Source organism: Sander vitreus, chromosome 12 (assembly GCF_031162955.1).
Source record: "Sander vitreus isolate 19-12246 chromosome 12, sanVit1, whole genome shotgun sequence".
NCBI lineage: Eukaryota > Metazoa > Chordata > Actinopteri > Perciformes > Percidae > Sander > Sander vitreus.
Window position 1 is genome coordinate 18,223,682 of NC_135866.1, and position 20,180 is coordinate 18,243,861.

At 40.1% G+C, this 20,180-nt stretch overlaps 1 protein-coding gene across 5 annotated transcripts in view; it reads left to right on the forward strand.

Annotated features, from left to right (window-relative positions):
• Window positions 1–19,508, forward strand: part of LOC144526652 (guanine nucleotide exchange factor VAV3-like) — a 45,520-nt gene extending 26,012 nt beyond the window's left edge. For 2 of the 5 annotated variants that reach the window (XM_078264257.1, XM_078264258.1), the window contains exons 16-27: window positions 497–598; window positions 1,093–1,184; window positions 2,078–2,100; window positions 3,333–3,357; window positions 4,892–5,022; window positions 7,396–7,461; window positions 7,711–7,745; window positions 7,894–8,010; window positions 10,486–10,573; window positions 11,032–11,161; window positions 17,174–17,322; window positions 17,848–19,508. In XM_078264257.1, coding sequence (XP_078120383.1) covers window positions 497–598; window positions 1,093–1,184; window positions 2,078–2,100; window positions 3,333–3,357; window positions 4,892–5,022; window positions 7,396–7,461; window positions 7,711–7,745; window positions 7,894–8,010; window positions 10,486–10,573; window positions 11,032–11,161; window positions 17,174–17,322; window positions 17,848–17,889 — 1,000 coding nt within the window. In that variant the 3' untranslated portion in view covers window positions 17,890–19,508. Of the gene's footprint in view, window positions 1–496; window positions 599–1,092; window positions 1,185–2,077; window positions 2,101–3,332; window positions 3,358–4,891; window positions 5,023–5,101; window positions 5,229–7,395; window positions 7,462–7,710; window positions 7,746–7,845; window positions 7,871–7,893; window positions 8,011–10,485; window positions 10,574–11,031; window positions 11,162–15,349; window positions 15,441–17,173; window positions 17,323–17,847 lie in introns of those variants that run through there. The other 3 variants (XM_078264260.1, XR_013502768.1, XR_013502769.1) reach the window with 3 other exon arrangements.
• Window positions 19,509–20,180: the final 672 nt, after the last annotated feature.

Here is a 20,180-nt window from a genome sequence, read left to right on the forward strand (position 1 = left end):
AAGTCAGTTTCTCCCCCTACAGAGACACTGTCATTAGACTACTTTGATAGACTAAAATATCTCAACAAATATTGATGGGGTTGCCATACAATTTTGTACAGACATTCATGGTCTCCAGAGTATGCAAATGACTTTTGTGATCTCCTGACTTTTTCTCTAGTGCCACCATGAGGTTGACATTTGTGGTTTTGATCCCTGACCTTTCATCTAGCATTTTCTTTTTGTTCAATATTTTACCTAATTACTTTGTACATTCCCATAAGCCTCAGCTGTAATTTGTGTTTAGTGCTAATGAGCAAATGTCATCATGCTAACACATGCTACGATTGTTAACATGGTATACATTTTAGCATGGTCATTGTGAGCATGTCAGCATACTGAAGTTATCATTTAGCTCAAAGCACAGCTGTGCTAACATACAGAATCGCTATACAGCATAGCTTGTTTTCATTTAACTTCCATTTAACCTATTTTTGTTTTTTATTTCCTGTCTCAGATCAAATATTCGACCAGAGAAAGCCAATCACAACACCCACCAGTTCAAGCTGCACACATTTGAAAGGATCACTTCCTGTGCTTTCTGTCACCTCTTGCTCAGGTAATATTAAGGCATATGAACAGGCTCTTCTATTTTTGATGATGTCCCTGTAGACCAAGGCTGAGACAGGGTGAACATGAACTGTAACTACACACATTGTTCTAGGATGGTAAATCTCATGTGTTATTGTACTGTTCCTATGAAAATATGTTTTTTTTTTCATATTGAAGGTATGAAAGGAACACAATTACATTTTACATTTCAGTCTTCAGTCAGTTTTCCTGAGGCACTCTTTTGAATTTAGCCTCTCATTTAACTGGAAATAGCTTATTAGCACTGGGCTTTAATTAAAATAACTAGGGACTGTAACAGACTGTTAGCATGTCTCAGTTTACAGCAGACAGTATCAGTGTTATGGTTTTGGAAAGCTGAAGGACATTTCATTTTTCTTATCTTGAGACTGTGACAGAAGCCTGAATAATTCAAAATTCCAAGGTATTTCTCTTAAGGATGCTGTTATACATGAAATATATGCTGTGGTTTATTGTGTCCAGGGGCATCTTTAACCAGGGTTATCTCTGTCTTAAATGTGGGCTGGGGGCTCATAAGGAGTGTCTGGGTCGACTGGGAATCTGTGGGAGAACAGGTGAGATAAATGCCTCCAAAACTGATTGTGTTTTACACTTTGGTCTGTACTGTAACAACTTATCGTGACAATTAATGGCAACATTTCAATATTTGCTTTGTATATTTATGTCCCTCAGAGAACATATCCTAATTTTATGATGACCTTTCCTCTAATGTTCTTCTGTATGTTAGTTGTGTGTTCTTTATACTATTGTGAAATTTTAACATTATTTAGGTGGAGGCTTTAAATAAGCCAACTGGGTTTTCTGCCTCTCCCTGCACAGTACATTATGTTAGTTTTATTTGTCATTTTATTTTGTGCAAAAGAGCATCAGGCCACACATTCCACTTATTCACACAAAATATCAAAATCTAAAAGGCAGATTGTCATGAAATTTACTGAGCACATTCGTGTATTAACATTTTATCTAACAGCTATGGAATTTGTTGTAAATATTTATATTCCACAGAAAATGTATCTCTCTGGATGATATAACCCGCTTACATTGCCACCCTCAGGTTCAAATTTCCACTTGAACATACTTTCATTTCCCCCTCAAAAAAAAAAATCTAAATTCTGTTATTAGAAAAACTGCCAATTACACATGATGTTTAGCTGTTAAAGCTAAATTATGTTATATTTAGCAGATCTTACTCCTGTGTCAAGCTTTATTTCTTTGTCACCAGTCTGGGGCTGTTAGTCCAAGTATACATCACCCTCCCTGAATACACAGACAGCTAAAGGCAGCTCAGTCCTTTGATAAGCCTTCTCAGCAGAAGCGCAGTGGTCTTTATGCATTCTGAGGTGTGATGAGGGCCAGCAGAGGTTGACAGTTGAGGTTGTATGTCAGGAAGCCACCACACACTCATATTGTATTCTTCTCTCTGTGGCTGTCTCTCACCTGACTGCAGATTCTGCCAAGCTGAAGCCTAAGGTAAGACATGGACTGTTTCTCTTCTGTGACTTGGACACCAATGCGAACATACTGTGAAGCATAGCATAGCAGATCAGATAATATGCACCCACACATGAGGAGTTCTGATTGGCCAAAGCCCTGTCAACACTTAACAGTCAGAGCTCCTGATGCTGCTCTGTGGGTTGGTTATTATTTCATTTTTTTGGTGGCACATGTCTTTAAATGAGCTAGCTGATATTGGGGACATAAATCATAATACAACTATAAACCATAATTAAACACTTTAAAAGTATATATTCTTTTTTTAATACTTTATTAGTAAATTATTTATTTCAGATCTTTTTTAACAATTAGCAAATTACAGAACATAAAACAAAGAAAGGAACCCTGATTCCTTATCCCTTCAATATAAACCCGCGGCCATGGAAGGCTTGTATCATGTGGACGCGCCGACAGTTTTGTTGTCATTACTTAGAATTCCTCATGGGGGCGGCAGAAACTACTCACTATAGCTTTAAGGGGCCGACTGCCTGATTTTAATGTCTTCCAGGGTCTTGCCTTACAGAGGGGACGAGAGGTAATTGTAAAATAATAAATGTACTTGTTTTTGTCAAAACGGTATAATTAAGAAACATTTAAAAGAAATGGTTGATGAATAGACAAGTTGTGTAATATTGTCTATGCTTGTCCCTCTGATGTAATGTATTTTAATGTACCATCTTAAATCCTTGTTAATGTAGTTTATCTGCGTAAATTTAGGCATTTAAGCACACCCAATATGCCAGACTGAGCACCCTTTTTTTTAGTAGTCTTCTACTCTATAGTCTTCTACTGGTAACCCGTGTTTTAATGTCACAATTTAATTGTGGGTTGTTCCCTCAGGAAAAGTCTGCAGAAATGCGGACTTACAGAAAGTGTGCATAAGGGGCTTAAAATGTCTGCAAGAGAAACACAACTGTTCATTTTTAAAGACCATTTATCAATGAGGAGAGGGGGATGAGATTTCCATGTCACCATTATGCATTTCCTGGACACATACAATGATTTCAATATATTTAATTTTGGAATTAGTTATAGATTTGCTGACACTTAAAATTCACCAGTAAGCAAAGCTCATGATCTAATCAGGATTATCCTGCACAAGGACTAAGAATGGCCTCTCAATATTTTCTTTCTCTCTCTAATTCTTCCTTCCTTCCTTGTTTTTTTTGTTTTTCTCTGTCTTGCTTACTTTCTCTCTCCATCCACAGGAAAGCACAACACCACCAGACCCAGGTCAGTATGGCTTGACCTCTTAACCACTTCTGTGAACCTGCTAAGGGCTTTACGTGGTACCTCTTATTAAGCTGCTTTCATCTTAGTTCTGTCACAAAACCGAAATAGACAGGATGAAAAGGAGACGTTTGGTCAGAGGCCAGAGTGAGACCTAGAAGAGATAGACTCTTAGATGTTATCTTAACCCCTGCCCCCTCACATTTGTGATCAAATATTACTCAAAAAGATGTATTCTTAGAATTGCATACACATATCTCTCCTGCTCACAGACAGGGTTCAAAGGAGAAAATGTGCAGTTCCTTTTAACACATACATTTAAGTAAGAATAACCAATGAACAATAGGATGCCGAAGCAATCTTTAACCAATGCACAAAAATACCGTGATGCCTAAACCCAAGACGGCATTGAGATGAATTGGAGTGGGTGGAATTATTATGAGGACTATGGTGGGAGAAATACTGGCAGAAAAGCACTTCCAGCAGTCTATATGCCTCTACCTCAACTGCTAAGCTTGGCCTTTGTGATAAATCAATTTCCATAAGGGGCTTTATGAGAGACAGCTGTGCTTATTGTTCTTATTAAAAACATGAATGTGAGATATTCCATTCATCTGGGGTCACCATCAGCTAATACTTTCCTCGGGCTGGTCATTAGGGAGCCATGGCTGGAAGGGAGAGGTGTCTGAGGGGGCTAGATGTGAGTCTGTGGAGAGTAAGTGGCTGTGTCTTTTAAGTTGGCAGGGGTGTTTAGTCTTTGCCTTAGCCGGATGCTTGTGGGTGTGTTTGTCTGCCATGCTGAGGAAAGATTGGAGCTACACCATACAGGAATCAAAGAGATTAATTTGTTGCAAGAGTAAATAGCTGTTTTTTAGGATGGTGCCATTCTGTTGGTTTATACCTCAATCAAATTGACTGTCAGGACGGTCCACATTTATGTACATGTTAGAGAGAATTGTACTAAAACCTTTAGGACAAAGACAGTAAGATAATTCGCTTTGTACTCATGATTAGTGCAAGAAATGAAAATAATTATGGAAACAAACAAAAAAATCCCACCCACCTCTATTGATATTTAGTCATGCAGATAGTTTGGGTCTCTGAGATTTCTGCTGTCAACCCAAAACAATGCAGTTGTGATGGATCATTTTGTTTCTCTCTGTTTAAAAAGAGCATTGAAAAAAATAAATTTAAACAGCAACTTAAAATCTTGGTTTTGCTGACCTCACCTTGCTGCAGTGTACTCCACGGTGTGTCAGTACACTGTGACATTGCTTTTGTCAGTGAGAAGAAGGTCCAACATAAAAGAAGGTCAAACATATTGTTGTGCATGTAGGCTAGGTTACGGTTGGCTCTAATGAGAATACATGTCATACATGATTACAGTATTTTTTTTAATCTATTACCTAAGAGTAATGATAAATCAGGCTACACGTGGTAATACTGCTCTCGCACCCGCTGTATGTTCCTCTGTATAAGACTCTGATAAATGTTTAAAAAGTTGAGTATAAATGTGTTTGTTTTCCCTGTCTGCTAGGTTTACCCAGGATGGTTGTGATCAGAGACTACAGTGGCATCCCCTGTCCCCAGTGTGGGCCCCCACTAAGCATTCATGCGGGTGATGTCATTGAACTGATGTTTGCCGACCTGCACAGCTCTTGGTGGCAGGTGCGTGTCATTCAGCTCATCCTCGTTTTATCTCAACATCTGTGACTCTATGAAAAAATAACATGTTACGACTCACCAGGTTCGCTCGGTGCATGCGATGTCTTCGCAGTGTCGTGAGGTTGAATCGGTGCTGCATGTCATCCCTTCTCTCTTTCCTGCTGGATGTCGCGCTGGATCTGAAAAAGCTTTCAAAATATATGATTGGGGTGACATTAACAATTTATCTCCCTTCGGCCATTATTGTTTATAAATCACAAATGATATTGTGGTTGTTTTTATCACATTCTGTGTCCTGTCAGATAAGCCAGAAATATGACATTATTATGAGGTCACGGTAATTAGAAATATCAGTTTAAGATCTGTATGAACTCCCCAGAACCCCACTTACATTAAAAATAGGTTATCTGTCTGTTCTTTCACTCCTTGGCTTGAATCACAGCCTATATCAGATGATCTAACCAATTAGTGGCTTCAGTTGATTAATTGAGTGCCACAGTAAGACAATAAAACAGCAGACACTGGAGCCTCTGGAGGATGTTTTAATGGTTGGTGCCTCATGTACAGGCACATTTAGCAACCATCTCATGAGGTCAGCCAAAGGTTGACAGCGCTTGACCTTATCTATTTTTGAAAGGATGGGCGATTTATCTGGGGTCTTCTGGCAGCCTCCCTAGCTGTTTCTCACTCTGCTTTACGGCGGCATTAAAGCCTCGTCCTCCTGTTGGTGTTGCTCCAATCAGACTGCAGTCTTTGCCAACGGCACGGCTGGGAGTTGGCGGTTAGCCCGATTTCCTATGCTCCGTGTTTCTCTCTGTTGTGACAGAGCACAAGGTAGAGACTGAGGACATGAATGCCAGGAGACTTCTTGTAAGCCGATAGAGCAGCTAGCAGAATGTCATGCTGCAGACCTGATGGCAATGCATTGTTTGCTACCATGGTTACCATGAATGCTGAGAGGGGATAATTAAAGGAATTAAATGATAATACACATTTGTGTCTATTCCTGTCGTATGCATAATGATACTGCAACAAGGCCATCCACCAAAAAGTCAGATCCATTTAGCCTATTTTTTTTATCACAAATGTATTTAAATAGACACTGTATCAATCATGATAAAATGTTGTCTGTTTAAATGTATTTATGGTTTGGAGTCTATTTTGTTAAAAAAAAAAAATTGATAGCAGTAATGCATATGAACAGCTGGTAAGAGTGATGAGGTAAAAAATGTAGAATGAAGTTATAAAAAAAGAAGACAATTAAGAAGACGAAAATAGATATAAACAATACAAGTTTTAAAGCATGCAAAAAAGGTTGGTTCTGGGTGAAAAACACTGAATCTAAAGAAAACTCCACAGGGTACCTTTAATCTTCAGCGTTCCCAGTGGCGCCAGAGGATGGAATTACAGAACATTGAGAATTCATATCCCCTGTTACCCAGGAGGCAATTATCCCCCATCACACTGGCAGAACAATACAATCAATCACTGTAATTTCATTTGATCCTTTGGTTGCTGCCTGTTTATGCCGACAGAGTAATAAGTTTAATCTTCATCATACGCTTATCGGAGGCAAAACAAATAGAGAGGGGCTCTCAAAAAACCTTTGATGAAATGTTATTACACAGAATGAATCATAGAGATAGGTAACGATTCGCTTTCCAATCTAGTTACTGCCGGGACTTGCACGGTCCCAAAAAGCATTTCATACTCTAATAAAGAGGAGTGAAGAGGAAAGCATAAACAGGACAGGAAGCTAAATAAGGAGCTCCACATGCCCTCAACACTCACTGTCTTCTCAGATTGACTCAATGGACTTCAAATTGACCTCAAACTCAGATCTCGAAACTCAAATTATCTTGAGCCTGTCTATAAGATAATGTACATGATAGAGAATTAAGGTTATGCAATAAACTGAACATTTATGTAGGAGCAAGTTTGTATAACAATTAAGTAATTTGTTTAACCAAAGTGCTTTATTTAATTGGAGAAAAAAAGTCTGTCTACATAATATTTGTTAAAGGAATTAATGATTTCCATATAAAGCCTGTGATGTGCTTGAGGCGGGTTAGCTAAAATGCAATTGTTAGTCTTTGCTGCAAGCCAGAGAGCTCACACTGTTTGGATATTCAAAAACTAGAATAAGATCCATTATTTAGGGCTAAACGAGGCTCTTGTTTTGATGCAGTACAAATTTAACTGCCGGCAGAGTTTGAACCATAATTAACTCGGGCTGCAAGTTAGATGCACTGCTTGTTGTGTGCTAATTGCTGAGGATTTATTGAAATGAGTGTTGGGGGGGGGAAGAGAGAGAGAGAGAGAGAGAGAGAGATTTGAGAAAAATATAATGCGATTAACAGCCAGTTGCCATTGCAGGGGAAAATTCTGGCAACAAGCAAAATTGGCTTCTTTCCAAGTGACGCTGTGAGGCCTTGCCCATGTGTAAGTGTGCATATTTTTTATAATCAATCAGACACATTTAGTGAGATTACAATGCATTCAGTGGATAATGGCTACTAGTGATGTCTTGGCAAAGAAATATAGTGCTTTTCAATTGCACTTTTTCTGCTGTAGAAGAGTGATTTTAGCCCTTTAGATGTGGCTTGAATATCACATTACCACAAATGACCTCCACCCCTGTGTATCAACTCCATTAAAACACTAAATAACCGCAATTCTTTTCCATGCCAGGTTCCAAAACCTGTCGATTACTCTGCCCAACTCTGGTAAGCGATGAAAACAAATGACTGTAGATTGCTAACAGTGACCACAAGTAATTCTTACTATTTTATTGATTGTATTGACTGTTCTCATCCTCATGTTCAGAATGATTGATTGCAGTGTAAGTGCAGTAGTTGTTCATGGGTGGTTCAGGTTTGCAGGGCCTATGGAGAGATACCAGGCTGAGGTGGAGCTTCTGGACCGAGGAAGCAGCACATATCTGGTTCGACACAGGAGTAAAGAGTGCACTGAATATGCCATTAGCATAAAGTACGTGACATGATTTTTTTCCATTTATTTTTTTATAGCAAATCTCTTACAATTTTCATTCACTTCAGTTTACCAAGAACGGTGGAATAAACAAAACACTCCGTGAGAGGCGAGTGGCAAGAATCTTTCAAGCAAACAAAATGCCCACATGCAAATAATAGCTCTGTATAACAATTGTGAAGTATCTGAAAACAAACAACTTATCAAATGTTAAAAGTGGATGGGCCGCAGCAGAGGTCATGCTGTGTTCCACTGATGCCAATGAAAAACAAGAAGTTATAGCAAGCAAATAGTTTTGCCCAAGTTTTGAGATATCTGTCTCAGAGCTGCATAAATAAAGGAAGAACCAAACCGGGTGTTAGATTTGATCATATTCTATTATATAAACATTAATAGATTTAAACCACTGTTTGTTAAACTTGGGGCCCATGAAATTCAAGGCTTTGCAGGCATCATGTGTATTTATAATTTTAAAAGTTAACAAATAACATTGTTGAAGAAATGGCATTTGGATTTGTTGTAATACAGTGCATAACGAGTATTTCAATTATTTTGGTTGTCAGAGGGTGAAAACCATCCGCATTTATGAGAACACAATGAATCGGCCATTGTTGTTTATAGACACACATTGCTTCAGTCCTTCAGTATGGCCCTTGAAAAATGATTTCAAGTGAATATTTGCCCTGGATAATTGTCAGACCTGGCTGTGAAGAGTTTTTATTTTTAACGAATTAGTACAGAAGAAATAGTCCCTATAAAAATGGTTGATGTTGCTGTTATTATTTATATTTTTATAATATTATTATATTATTAATGTATTTTAATACATTAATAATCAATACATTCAAAATTATATTATGGCACAGGTTAAAAAAAAAAGAGATAAATATCCCCTAACCTGGGCAAAGAGGTAGAGGTAACTGAGAGAAGGTTTTTCTAATTTGATTATTCGCCCTTCCTGTGACAGTTTGTTTGAACCTTACATTAAACTTAACTTAACTAAACAGTGTTGCAGTTTATTTTAGTTTACCCTGATGGTCGGCTCAGTTCACACATCTCAACTGAATGCAGCATGAGAAGAAGGTTGAATTGGATCTATTTTACCATCTATCTATTTTCTGTGTCTTCTACTCAGACATATGTTCAAGGAGAGCCTGGTAGCTTTGCATCATACTATTTGCTGCTCTTTGGCTATCAGTCTTAGAAATGCATTTCAAAAGAAGGCCAGCAACGCATTTGAATTGTAGATAAAACATCCATCCCTTTAGGCCTCAATAAATGGCTGCTCTATCTGCAAGTTGAGTGCCTTGGTATCTGTCTTTTGAAATACAACACTGGCCCTTTAAATAGTGAATATCTTTCAGGCTACATCAAAGCTTGTTCAGTCTTTAAAAGAAAAAGGACTATCGAGTCCTCCTGACCTGGCACGACGGCTCCAAGAGATTATAACGATTGAGAGTGCACTCTGAAATAGTGTTTGGACTATTTAGCCAGTGACACACCATTCCAGCCCATTTGGTTTGGTGGACTCATACCGTCCCTCATTCAAAGCTTTGATGTACAGGGCCAGTTTCTGAACACTGCAATCCTAATGGCTTGTCTCACTGCTTAAGATCATTATCAGGATGGCCGTTTGAGATAATGAAGCTTTATAAAGAGAGCTGCTACTAATCAACTGGAACTGCCTAGTGTCAAACACTACTGTGTGTGTGTGTGTGTGTGTGTGTGTGTGTGTGTGTGTGTGTGTGTGTGTGTGTGTGTATGTGTGTGTATGTGTGTGGCCTTGGGAGCCTATAGGAAGAAGGAAAGACTCATCAAACAGGGCTCATCTGTCCATGTATTACTCACTCTATATTCATAATGTAGCTGTTAATTTGCAACATAATCATATTCTTCTCATCCGTTATATACACTGCATTGAGGTATACAATGCAAATCTATCTCCAGTGTAACTTGCACATCACCATGTGTGAGACATGTAATATACAGCACTGTGCTGGCAATTGTCTTTACATCACACCCCCACTGGTGCCTACATGTACTGAACAGTGTGTAGGTATTTTCAAGCCTGAGCTACGATTATCACATGACATATAATTTTTCTATCTTGGCTTAAGTGAGCGCACTAAATGGTGTAAACAACACTGTTTGGAATAAATGCCCACAACTCATGTCCACTACCTGCGAAGAAGAGTCACAAGTACAACACAACACTGGTATACAGTATGAATTCATTTTACAGGGTAAGACTGGGTAATCCCATGATGCTTCTATTATTATCTGATGTGAGTGAATTGGATCTGATTTCCACAGCAGCAAAAACCCAAGGTGTTCTTGTCAAACAAAGTTACTTGGCTCAGCTCAGCGTGGTAACCTAACTCATACAGACCTTTGTGATGGTTCACCATTGGGACTGCATTGATGTGAAAGCATGTATAGTTGATTAGCAGCCCATGTCTTATTCATCCTCCACAGGTTCAACGATAAAGTCAAGCACATTAAGATTCTGACCAAGGATGGCTGCTTTTACATCGCTGAGAGTCGCCTTTTCAAGACTGTGCTGGTAAAAGTTTTTAACTTTGTATGGATTTTTGTGCCCTATAAACTATTTAAACATTAATAAGAATACTTTTTAAATTGCATTGCAGTCCCTTGAGATATACCCCGGCATGCAAGTTAAAGGTTTACTTTTGTTTTTTACAGTGACAAAATGTATCTACTAGTGGTTTATTTCTACATATATGCACACACTCACAAAGCAAGGGTATGTTGTAAGCAACTGCCTTTGGTATTATTTCTCAGTAGCTAATATTAGCTTGTTTCTAGTACTTACACTTAACATGGGAAGATAGAAAGATAGATATATATATGTGTATGAGAGAGAGAGCATCTCCTCCCTTACCAACCTGCCCACATGTATTTGCTTTTATTTCTATACATTTGTACACAATACCATCTAGATTCACCCTGGATTATCATTGATAAGGGTATGTTTTGTTTTATTGTGATTGTTTTACACAGGACTTGGTTGAATACTACAAGCAGCACTCTCTGAAGGAGGGTTTCAGCAGTCTTGACACCACTCTGCAGGTCCCCTATAGGGAACTATCCAATGGAAACATGCCCAATGCCATTACCAAGGCTGGCAGTGGTGAGTCTGCTTCACAAACATCCCAGCCCGGTCTCACGGCAGTTCGTGTAAATGTCACGTTATTTTTAATCTATTGATTTGTGTTCACGGGGACGATTTTCTCATTTTTTACGTGGTGGCACAAAAATGTGAAGTAATGTATTTCAATGGGAAGCATATTTCATGGTCACAGCACGAAAATGGTAGGGAGTAGTATAAAAAGCCGAAAATCCGCACACAGGACTTTCACCCGGGCGAGTGGGGATCGCGTCCCCCGTCTGTTTGTTTCCTGTAGTCTTCCTAATCACAACCGTCCCGTTATTGTCGCGCGTCCCCAGCGGCCATCTCCCGGCGTGTGAGGCGCCGTTTCCCCGTAGTATTTTTCCTAAACCCAACCTCTGCCATCCCGTTATTGTGGCGCGTCCCCCGCGGCCATCTCCCGGCGTGTGAGGCACCGTTTCCCCGTAGTGTTTTTCCTAAACCCAACCTCCGCCATCCCGTTATTGTCGCGCGCCCCCCCGCGGGCATCTCCCGGCCTGTGAGGCGTCCTTTTCGGTTGTCTCCTGGCGTGTGAGGCGTCCTTTCCCCGTAGTCGCGTCCCCACGACCACGAGAAAAACGTCCCTGTGAACACTATCAATAGATTAAAAATAACGTGACATTTAGACGAACTGCCGTGAGACTGGGATCCAGGTTGCCTTCCTGACACAGTCTGACAGAGGGAAATGCTACCAGATCAGATATTGATCCAGTTACATTTGAAAGTAAAAAGCATTTGTTTTGACCTGTTTGGAGTACCGGAGGGGTGGGTTTAGCTACAACAGTCAAATTCGGATGAAGGCAGGTGAGATGTTTTTCCCTGGGAAGTAGACGTGCTTGTAAAGCCTTTTTGTATGACCAAAACAGTCAATGGGAACTGATATTTCTCAGGTCATTCAATAGAAACAACAGAACACAACAGTTTGCTGAAGTCAGTATCTCACATGCTATATTTCATTACTACAGACCAGCTAATGTACTGTATGCCCTCAACTCTAAGAACTGTAGAAAAATGTCCCACCTTACATTACAAAATGATGGTGACAGAGCATTTGCTGGGTGATTCGACACTCAAGTTGAAACTATGTCTTAATACCGGAGGCAGTCCTGTCTTTAAGTGTGACATGCTAGAAATATTTAGCACAGCATAATGAACTAACACGATTCCCTGCAGAACAATGCTGGGTGAAAGAAAGCCGCAGTTTTCCTTGCCCTTTCACTTTTGTTGGTTGATCCTCTTGTCCATATCACAATGAAGTCAAATACAACATTCTTAGCACATAATGTTTAGTATAATGTCCTTTATCTCCTTATGACATGGGATGCGGTGTGCATGAAATGTTTGCTATTGTTTTCACTAACTAGCAAAAAGTACTTACTGTAGTTTAGTTCAGTGATGTAAGATGTCAAACATTTCAAAAACTAGCTAGCTAGCTAACTTGCTATCTTATTATTAGAGGAGTTAAATACCAATACAGCTACTATAGCTAACATTATGTGGCGAAAATCTAATCGAGATGGTTTTATAGCCGTAATGTACAACACACAGTAAACCAGACTAAGATCTAGCTGATCCAATCCTATATAGATTGCAATGTATTTCATGTGCATTTGCACTTTGAATACATTTGTTATTCCTTACCCAGAGAAGATATCCAAATACAGATGGCATGTTAATACCAAGTGTGAATGGTGTAAAATAGAGACACAGGGTACAAAGGGAAGATATGGGATTAGAGAGATAGAGGGAAAGCAAAAGACAAAGGAGGGAGTGAGACATATAGGGGGTAAAAGAAATAGAAAGGAGCCTCGGCAGCTCACCAGGCTTAGCAGAGAGGTCCCAGTTAGGGCTCAATGCCCCAGGCAAGCACCAGGAGCCTGCTACTCCAAACGGCACACTCCGCACGCTGCTCAGCTTCGAGATGGCTTCACAATTTTCCTGACAGGACATGACATTTCACTTGGGCTGGCAGCAGAGAAAACTGTGTGACAGCCGCCTGCTGACACATACCTGGGGTATACCCCTGGTGCAACTGTGCCTGTTTCCACAAAACTGGGAAAAGTTTGAAAATATAATCTGATGTAAAAGAGCATAAAGCAGCTGGAGGTAAATTGTCTTAACTAAAAGAGAGGGTGTATGTGTAAACAAGCACAGCCGCTGCAGCAGACGCAAGCAGACGAATGCTGGAACAAAGTCAAAGATAGCCGTTTGTGTCTGTTCGGATGTAAAATTCTGCTACATCCTTGTCCCTCTGTCTCCTTTAGCAGCGTCGGTCTCCCAGCGCATCAGGCTTCAAAGCAGCTCTGCAAGAGGTGTGTTTGTGCATCGCTGCCATTCACCGTGCTTCCTTCTGTGAGGAAGCCTTGACAGACCCGCCGTTGCCTCAGTACATTCTGGGATAGATTATTATTGCCTTAAGTCGTCCACCCCCATAGACAGACTTAGTGTGGGCACCACGTTCTCTGTCTGGTAAACAGCCTCCGTGGAAAGACAGATGTCATGCCAAAACAAAACACACAGAGACACACACACACACACACACACACACACACACACACACACACACACACACACACACACACAACATGGTTTGAATCTCAACACAGATACCTCATAGCAAGGAAAACAGAATGCAAGGCTGAGCAAACAATCACAAGATGCAGAACTATTGAGCAATTTGTTCGTGGAAACGCCAGCCAGCATTTTTAATTAGGTCTGAGTGCTTTTCGCCTGTGTAGGTGTGTAAATGTTAGGGATGGAAAATCATTTTAAATCATTTTGATTTTGTAGTTAAGTATCAGTGTTATCGGGTTATACAAATCTGTTGTCTTAAATTAATGATTGTAAGTGAGTTATGCAATATCTGTCCAAATGAGATCTGAAAATATTAGATTCATTAGAGAAATAATGAAAATATTACAGGTTATTTAGTTTGATCACACTGAACTCTATCAGCTTCTTGCATCAAATCCTAGTGCTAGTTTATGCTAGTATGTACAGTACTTGTTTATTTATATATGTACACATACAGTAGGCTATGTGACTGTTCATACTGTATATACTTCCTGCAGGTATGTTTATAGTTGTTTGTATGCACTCTGGTCAGACAAACAGTTGACACGTACTGGCCTGCATTTACTTATCCCTCTGGGGGAGAGAGAATAAGGAACCATATTGTTGTGATGACAGCAGGTGGTTTTCTCAGTCTGAGGGTCTGCTGGCTCAGTTGGGATTTCATATGGGAGCAGAAGTCGTTGGCTCTGCTCACTGCACAGATGTTTATGATACTCTGAGAAAGGATTCTACAACTCTGGAAAGTTATCACCGCTGTAATCATTTTATCTTTCATCGCAATAATGGCAAGGAGACCTGTAGAAATATAATGTTCACATTTGCCTTGCAGGGTGACATTATATTGCATAGCAGCAAAAGTAGAGCTTGGTTAGACTATTTTCTGTTTTCGTTTTTTCCCGGAGCCCTCTGCATTGGCAATGCCGCTGCATCGCTGGACTAGCCTCGTTCAAAGGAACGATGAGGCTATGTTTTTTTTCATGCAGAGTTGGGCCTGGGTCACAGCATTTCAAATCATCCCAAAGGTGTTGGATGCGCCTGAGTTCAGGGATCTGTGCAGGCCAGACACATTCTTCCACATCAAACTTGGAGAAACCATTTCTTTATGGACCTGGCTTTGTGCAAGGTGGCATTGTCATGTTGAAACAGAAAAGGGCCCTCTCCAAACTGTTACCAAACAAATGGAAGCACAGTATTGATTGAAATATCAGTGTGTGTTGTAGCATTAAGACTTCCTTCATTGGAACAAAGGAGCATAGCCCAAATAATGAAAAAACGCCCCAAACCAAAGTATGCGTACATTGTCCGCATACTTGTTTATGTCCATAAGTAAGTTAAGTATGAATGTTGAACTACTGAACTACTTAATACCTACCTTCTTTTGGTCAGTATTACACAAAAACATGTGCCAGGTGAAATGACAAATTGTTTGATGCTTTCAGTGTTTTGATTCCTCTCTCACTTTCCTCTCCCACCCGTCCTTGCTTTTTCCTTGTTCTTTGACTTTGCCAACTTTTCCCCTATCTCCTTTCCCCTCTCTCATACTCTATTGCTGTCAAACTTTTGTTTACTTTGCTTATGTTTTCTCTTTGCTCCCACTGCGGCCTGACCCCCCCCTCGCTCCGTTTCTCTGTAGTTCCTCTTGGCGGCTGCAGCTTTGTTCCTCCTTCCTCCTCGCCTTTCTGGTCAGGTACAGGTACATGTTTTCTACTCTGTGTGTCTCTCCCTTGCAGTATGCCCACATTTCCAGGATTCCATAAAGGTTTTCCTGTCTTTGTTAAATAATGTAGTTTAATGATTCCGCTTTTACGTAATATTGCTCGGAATGTAGGAGTTGCCATGGGGGGGGGGCATTCACATCAGCCTTCTGTATTTCCAATTTGGATACATTGTGAATTTCTGCCAGCTCTGATATCTCCCACTAGGTGAAAATAACTGCAGAATTGTCAACAAACCAGTTGCAAAGAGCTGCAAAGCCACAATTGCTGGCATTTACATTTTTACTAAAATTCATCAATAACATATCAATTCAGCTAATTAAAAAGAGACAAACACTTTTGTTTAGTATGGTTTCACTTGTTAATAAGCTGCAACAAATATTGTGTTACTATTGTAACACAATGAAAATAGCAGCTGCAATGGTTCAGCTTTCTCCAGCATTATAGAGTTACACAGTTGGAATCTCCAAATTGAACAGACATTAATCATCTAGAGATTTGGCGTGTCGCCTATTTTTTCACACATCCTGGTAGTAGTAGGCGATGTGGCCCAGGTGAGGGAAACAGGTAGCCCGGCTCAACCTGCTGGAGGCTTCTAAATATACAGCGTGCGGAGAAATTTGTGCAACCACCGGCAAAAGACAACGTGCTCGAGAGACCAAGATCCTGGGCGTTCATCTACCATGTGTTTGTGTACGTTTATTTTCATCATTTGTATGTAGGGTAGTCTCTTGATGCTGCACACACACACACACACACACACACACACACACACACACACACACACACACACACACACACACACACACACACACACAGGGTCCTGCCTTTTTAATTGGATATTCTTTTTTGACTACAAGGCTAGCAATGGCAGTAAACCATGTTGGAATAATGAGTAAATGCTCCCAAGTTAGAATAGCGGGAGGTTTCCCAATTTTTCTTATTCTGCCGACATGGCATGAATTCAGCACAAAAGTCTATTAGGATTAATGTGTTTGTATCTGCCTTTGTGTGCATGAGCATATATGCATGCATGTATGTGTGGGCTTGATCTTCTGTGTTGGCATGATGGGCCTGTGTGTGCATGAGGGAGTAGATTTATTCCTTTTATCCTGCATATCTTCCCAGTTGTGTCACCTGTTTTTCCACAGATAAGGTAAACAAACCTATGCACACCTGTGTTCACGAGTGAGTCCTGACCTGCATATGTAGGAATACCCTTGTATAACCTGATAAGGGTTACGTTGAACATTAACATTTAATGAAAACATCACCATGATAACCCATGACCTGTCATCTCTATTGTCTATCTCATTCATCTGTGACTCTCTGGTTTTGCTTTTACACTTACACATGACTCAGGCGCAGAAGTCAAGGCTCTTTACTATCATCCTTACGAAAAAGTCATAGTCATTTTACTGTGCAGAATACCTGATAGAAATGTGTTTCATACCATTGTAAACCTTATACAAACTACAAAAATCTAAAGAAATACTGTATAATAATAATATACTACTGTATATTAAAGGTAGAGAAACTGTATAGCCACAGCACCAGAGATAATATAGTACTTGTACATTTGTATTCAATTGGTTGCTCTTAGAACTTAAATAAATCCCTCAGAATCTCTGACAGTATTCTCAGAATATTTGTGAAATTAAGTGGAGATGGTGCTCAATAATAAGAAAAGATGTCTTTGTCTCAGTGTTTTCTCCCAGGGTGGTGGGTATTGCAGTGGCACGCTATGACTTCTGTTCCAGAGACACACGGGAGCTCTCGTTGCTACAGGGAGACATTATCAAGATCTATACCAAGATGTCCAATGGGTGGTGGAAGGGAGAGGTCGACGGCAGGGTAGGTCTGCTGTAGGATCCTGTCATTATGGCAAAGTTTTGTATACATTTAATTTCATCTTTACCTTGGTGGTTTTGTTCCATCTGTGCTGATTTTGATATACAGTGGCAACTATTGTAAAAACAATTCTCTACACATGTATTCTACATATCCATACAGTATTATTACACATTCAGTTGAGTGGACAGTTCTCTCTTGAATATCATGCATTAAACTGTGGTATTGCGTCATAATGTTCTGCTATCAGTTAATTTGAATAAAAGTAATCAATGTCTACCCTCTTAGAGCTTAAATGGAGTAAAGAGTTTTTTTTTCTTTTTTTTCTTGGAGTTTAATTTTCTGAGCAGTAGAGTTTCAGTGTATGTACTGACCTAAATAGTCTACAAATATTGTAGTGTTCAAACTAACTAAAGCGCAATAAGAAATTGAGGCATGCGTAGGCCGGGCCAAGAGTAAGAGGTGACAAGGACTTCAGTGTGACCATTCAAAATATATATAATTGTATCCTGTTTTGTTGCTTCTCAGATGGGCTGGTTCCCCTCTACCTACGTGGAAGAGGAGGACTGAATTTCCGGGATGAATGACATCTATTCGGCGTTTGTTCAAAGCTGACCACCTCCAGCGAGCGCCATGCTGCTCAGCCACTCTCTGTGCCCTACAAGTGAGATCTCTTTGATAAAACCCAGAGTCTCAGACTAAAGAGGAAGCGGCGGTGCCCTCAAAAACCTTACCCTGCCCTCTGACAGACTCTCACACAGAGCAGATGTCAAATCACAGATTCCAGGAACATCACGCCATATCTCGCCTCTCTGCGGCCCTGTCTGCCCTGCGGCCCACTGGGAAGTTCATGTGCTGTACCCAGATAACTCTCCCTCTTCCCTTCCTGCTCACCTTGTCTTATTATTGATGACTCCATTGGTTGGTGTGAGACTTGCCTTCACTGTCATCATGTTTCAATACTAGGAAGGCTCAGGCACCCAACTGGAACACAGATCCTGCTGACAGGTACCGCACCAAATTGAAATGCAGGATCTTAGGGGCTTTGACTGTTGTTGGAACACTATTGCCCTCTTGACTAGACAGACTTTTGTGTTCAACTTTCTGTCCAAGACTTTTATTTTTTAACAGTTCAATCACTGGACTAATATGTGATGATTAAATGCAATTGCTGAATTGTGATTTGACGCAGTTTGAAAAAAGGATGGAAAGATTTGCCACAGCGTGAAGGATTGATCTGTCATGCACATGTGGTGTGTTTGCCATCTTAATGACTATTAGTATTGTGGAGCCAAGGGTGATTTGGTCATTACAGGACAGCACGTCTGGAGACAAAGTAGTTGATAATGTTGTTGTGGAAGGTGTTTAAATACACTAGTGATAAAGCCATGTTTTCAAGCTTTGATTTCTATTCTGTTATAATTTATTTATAGTCATTGTTTAGTTGAATAACTACCTCAACTTTAAGAAGCATCTTTATGAGACATTTAAAAAGTAGTTTATCCTTTATTGTTTCAACCTAAATGTAAAGCAATAGTTGACATTTTGGAATTTCTTTTGCTTTCTTGCCAAAAGTTTGGATGAGAAGATTGATACCACTCTTTACAGTATGTGTCTATTCAATATGAAGCTACAGCCAGCAGCTGCTTTAGCTGCATGAATAGACTCATTTGCAAACATGACTTAGTTTGGTAATATGTGAAATTTAGTTAAAGGTGCAGTAGGTAAGACTTATAAAACTAACTTTCTGTCATATTTGCTGAAACTGACCCTATGTTCGAGTAGAACTACATGAAGCAGGTAATTTAAAAAAGAATTTGGCTCCTCTGGCATCACCTCCAGCCTGTAGTGTGATTTGCAAAAATCCACAACTCCCTGTTCAGATACACCAATCAGGGTCGGGGGGGTGTCTAACTGCGTGTCAATCACTGCTCATGCACACACATTCATTCTCCCTTGTGGGGGGAGGGGCTTAAGAGACCGTTTTGGGCTTTATCAGAAAAGGGGGAGGGACTGAGAAGTTGTTGATGTTCAAATTTTTTGGCTAAGTCCTGGATCTTCGCAATCCTACCTGCAGCACCTTTAATGGTTGTGACAACAACAACTTTATTCTACATGATAATGCTGATTTTTCAACCACCGGTTCTCGCTATTATCAAGTTAGACAGAATAAAGCTATCATGACAATATATACTTGGTAAATTACTATACTGAAGGCCTTTTTTCTTGGTGACCTGGTGACTCTTTAGAGCCATCTGAAAGCAGTAGGTATCTGTTCCATCTGCAGTCTCTAATTGGAGTGTTGTTGCGCACAGCATATTGCACAGGGTAAATTTTGGGCAACTGCTGTAAAATAACCACAGAAACCTCCCTGCCCATGTGCACATCAAGCGTGTTGTTTGGATTTATTATTCTAACTCACTCAGGACCGTTCTTTCTGATCCCAACCTGAGTGTGCCCAAGTGTGTCATATGTGCATCAAGGGAGCCTTGCCACGAAATTACCAAAAGTGTGTTTGGCACGGTCCCGACAAACTTGGCAGAGCACATATGAATCTGGAATTGCTGATGGGTTCAAGGAAATATAGCCAGCAGTGGGTGTTCTCTTGTGCGTACAGAGCAGCAACTAACCATCGACTTGTAGAGAACAAACGCTCTGTGAAGAGAAAGTACTGACAGTTGCTGATTCTGATGACGATGAGATGAGAGAATTTTGGCGTCATTGGGCAAAAATTCCACAATACCCTTTCAGCATATTGTAATTCAAGTGGTCTAAGAGAAAAATAGACTTTTGGCTCTGTTTTCAGGCTTTAGAAAATCTAGGTGACTGGTGACTTGGCATGAATATGGATTTTTCCCAAA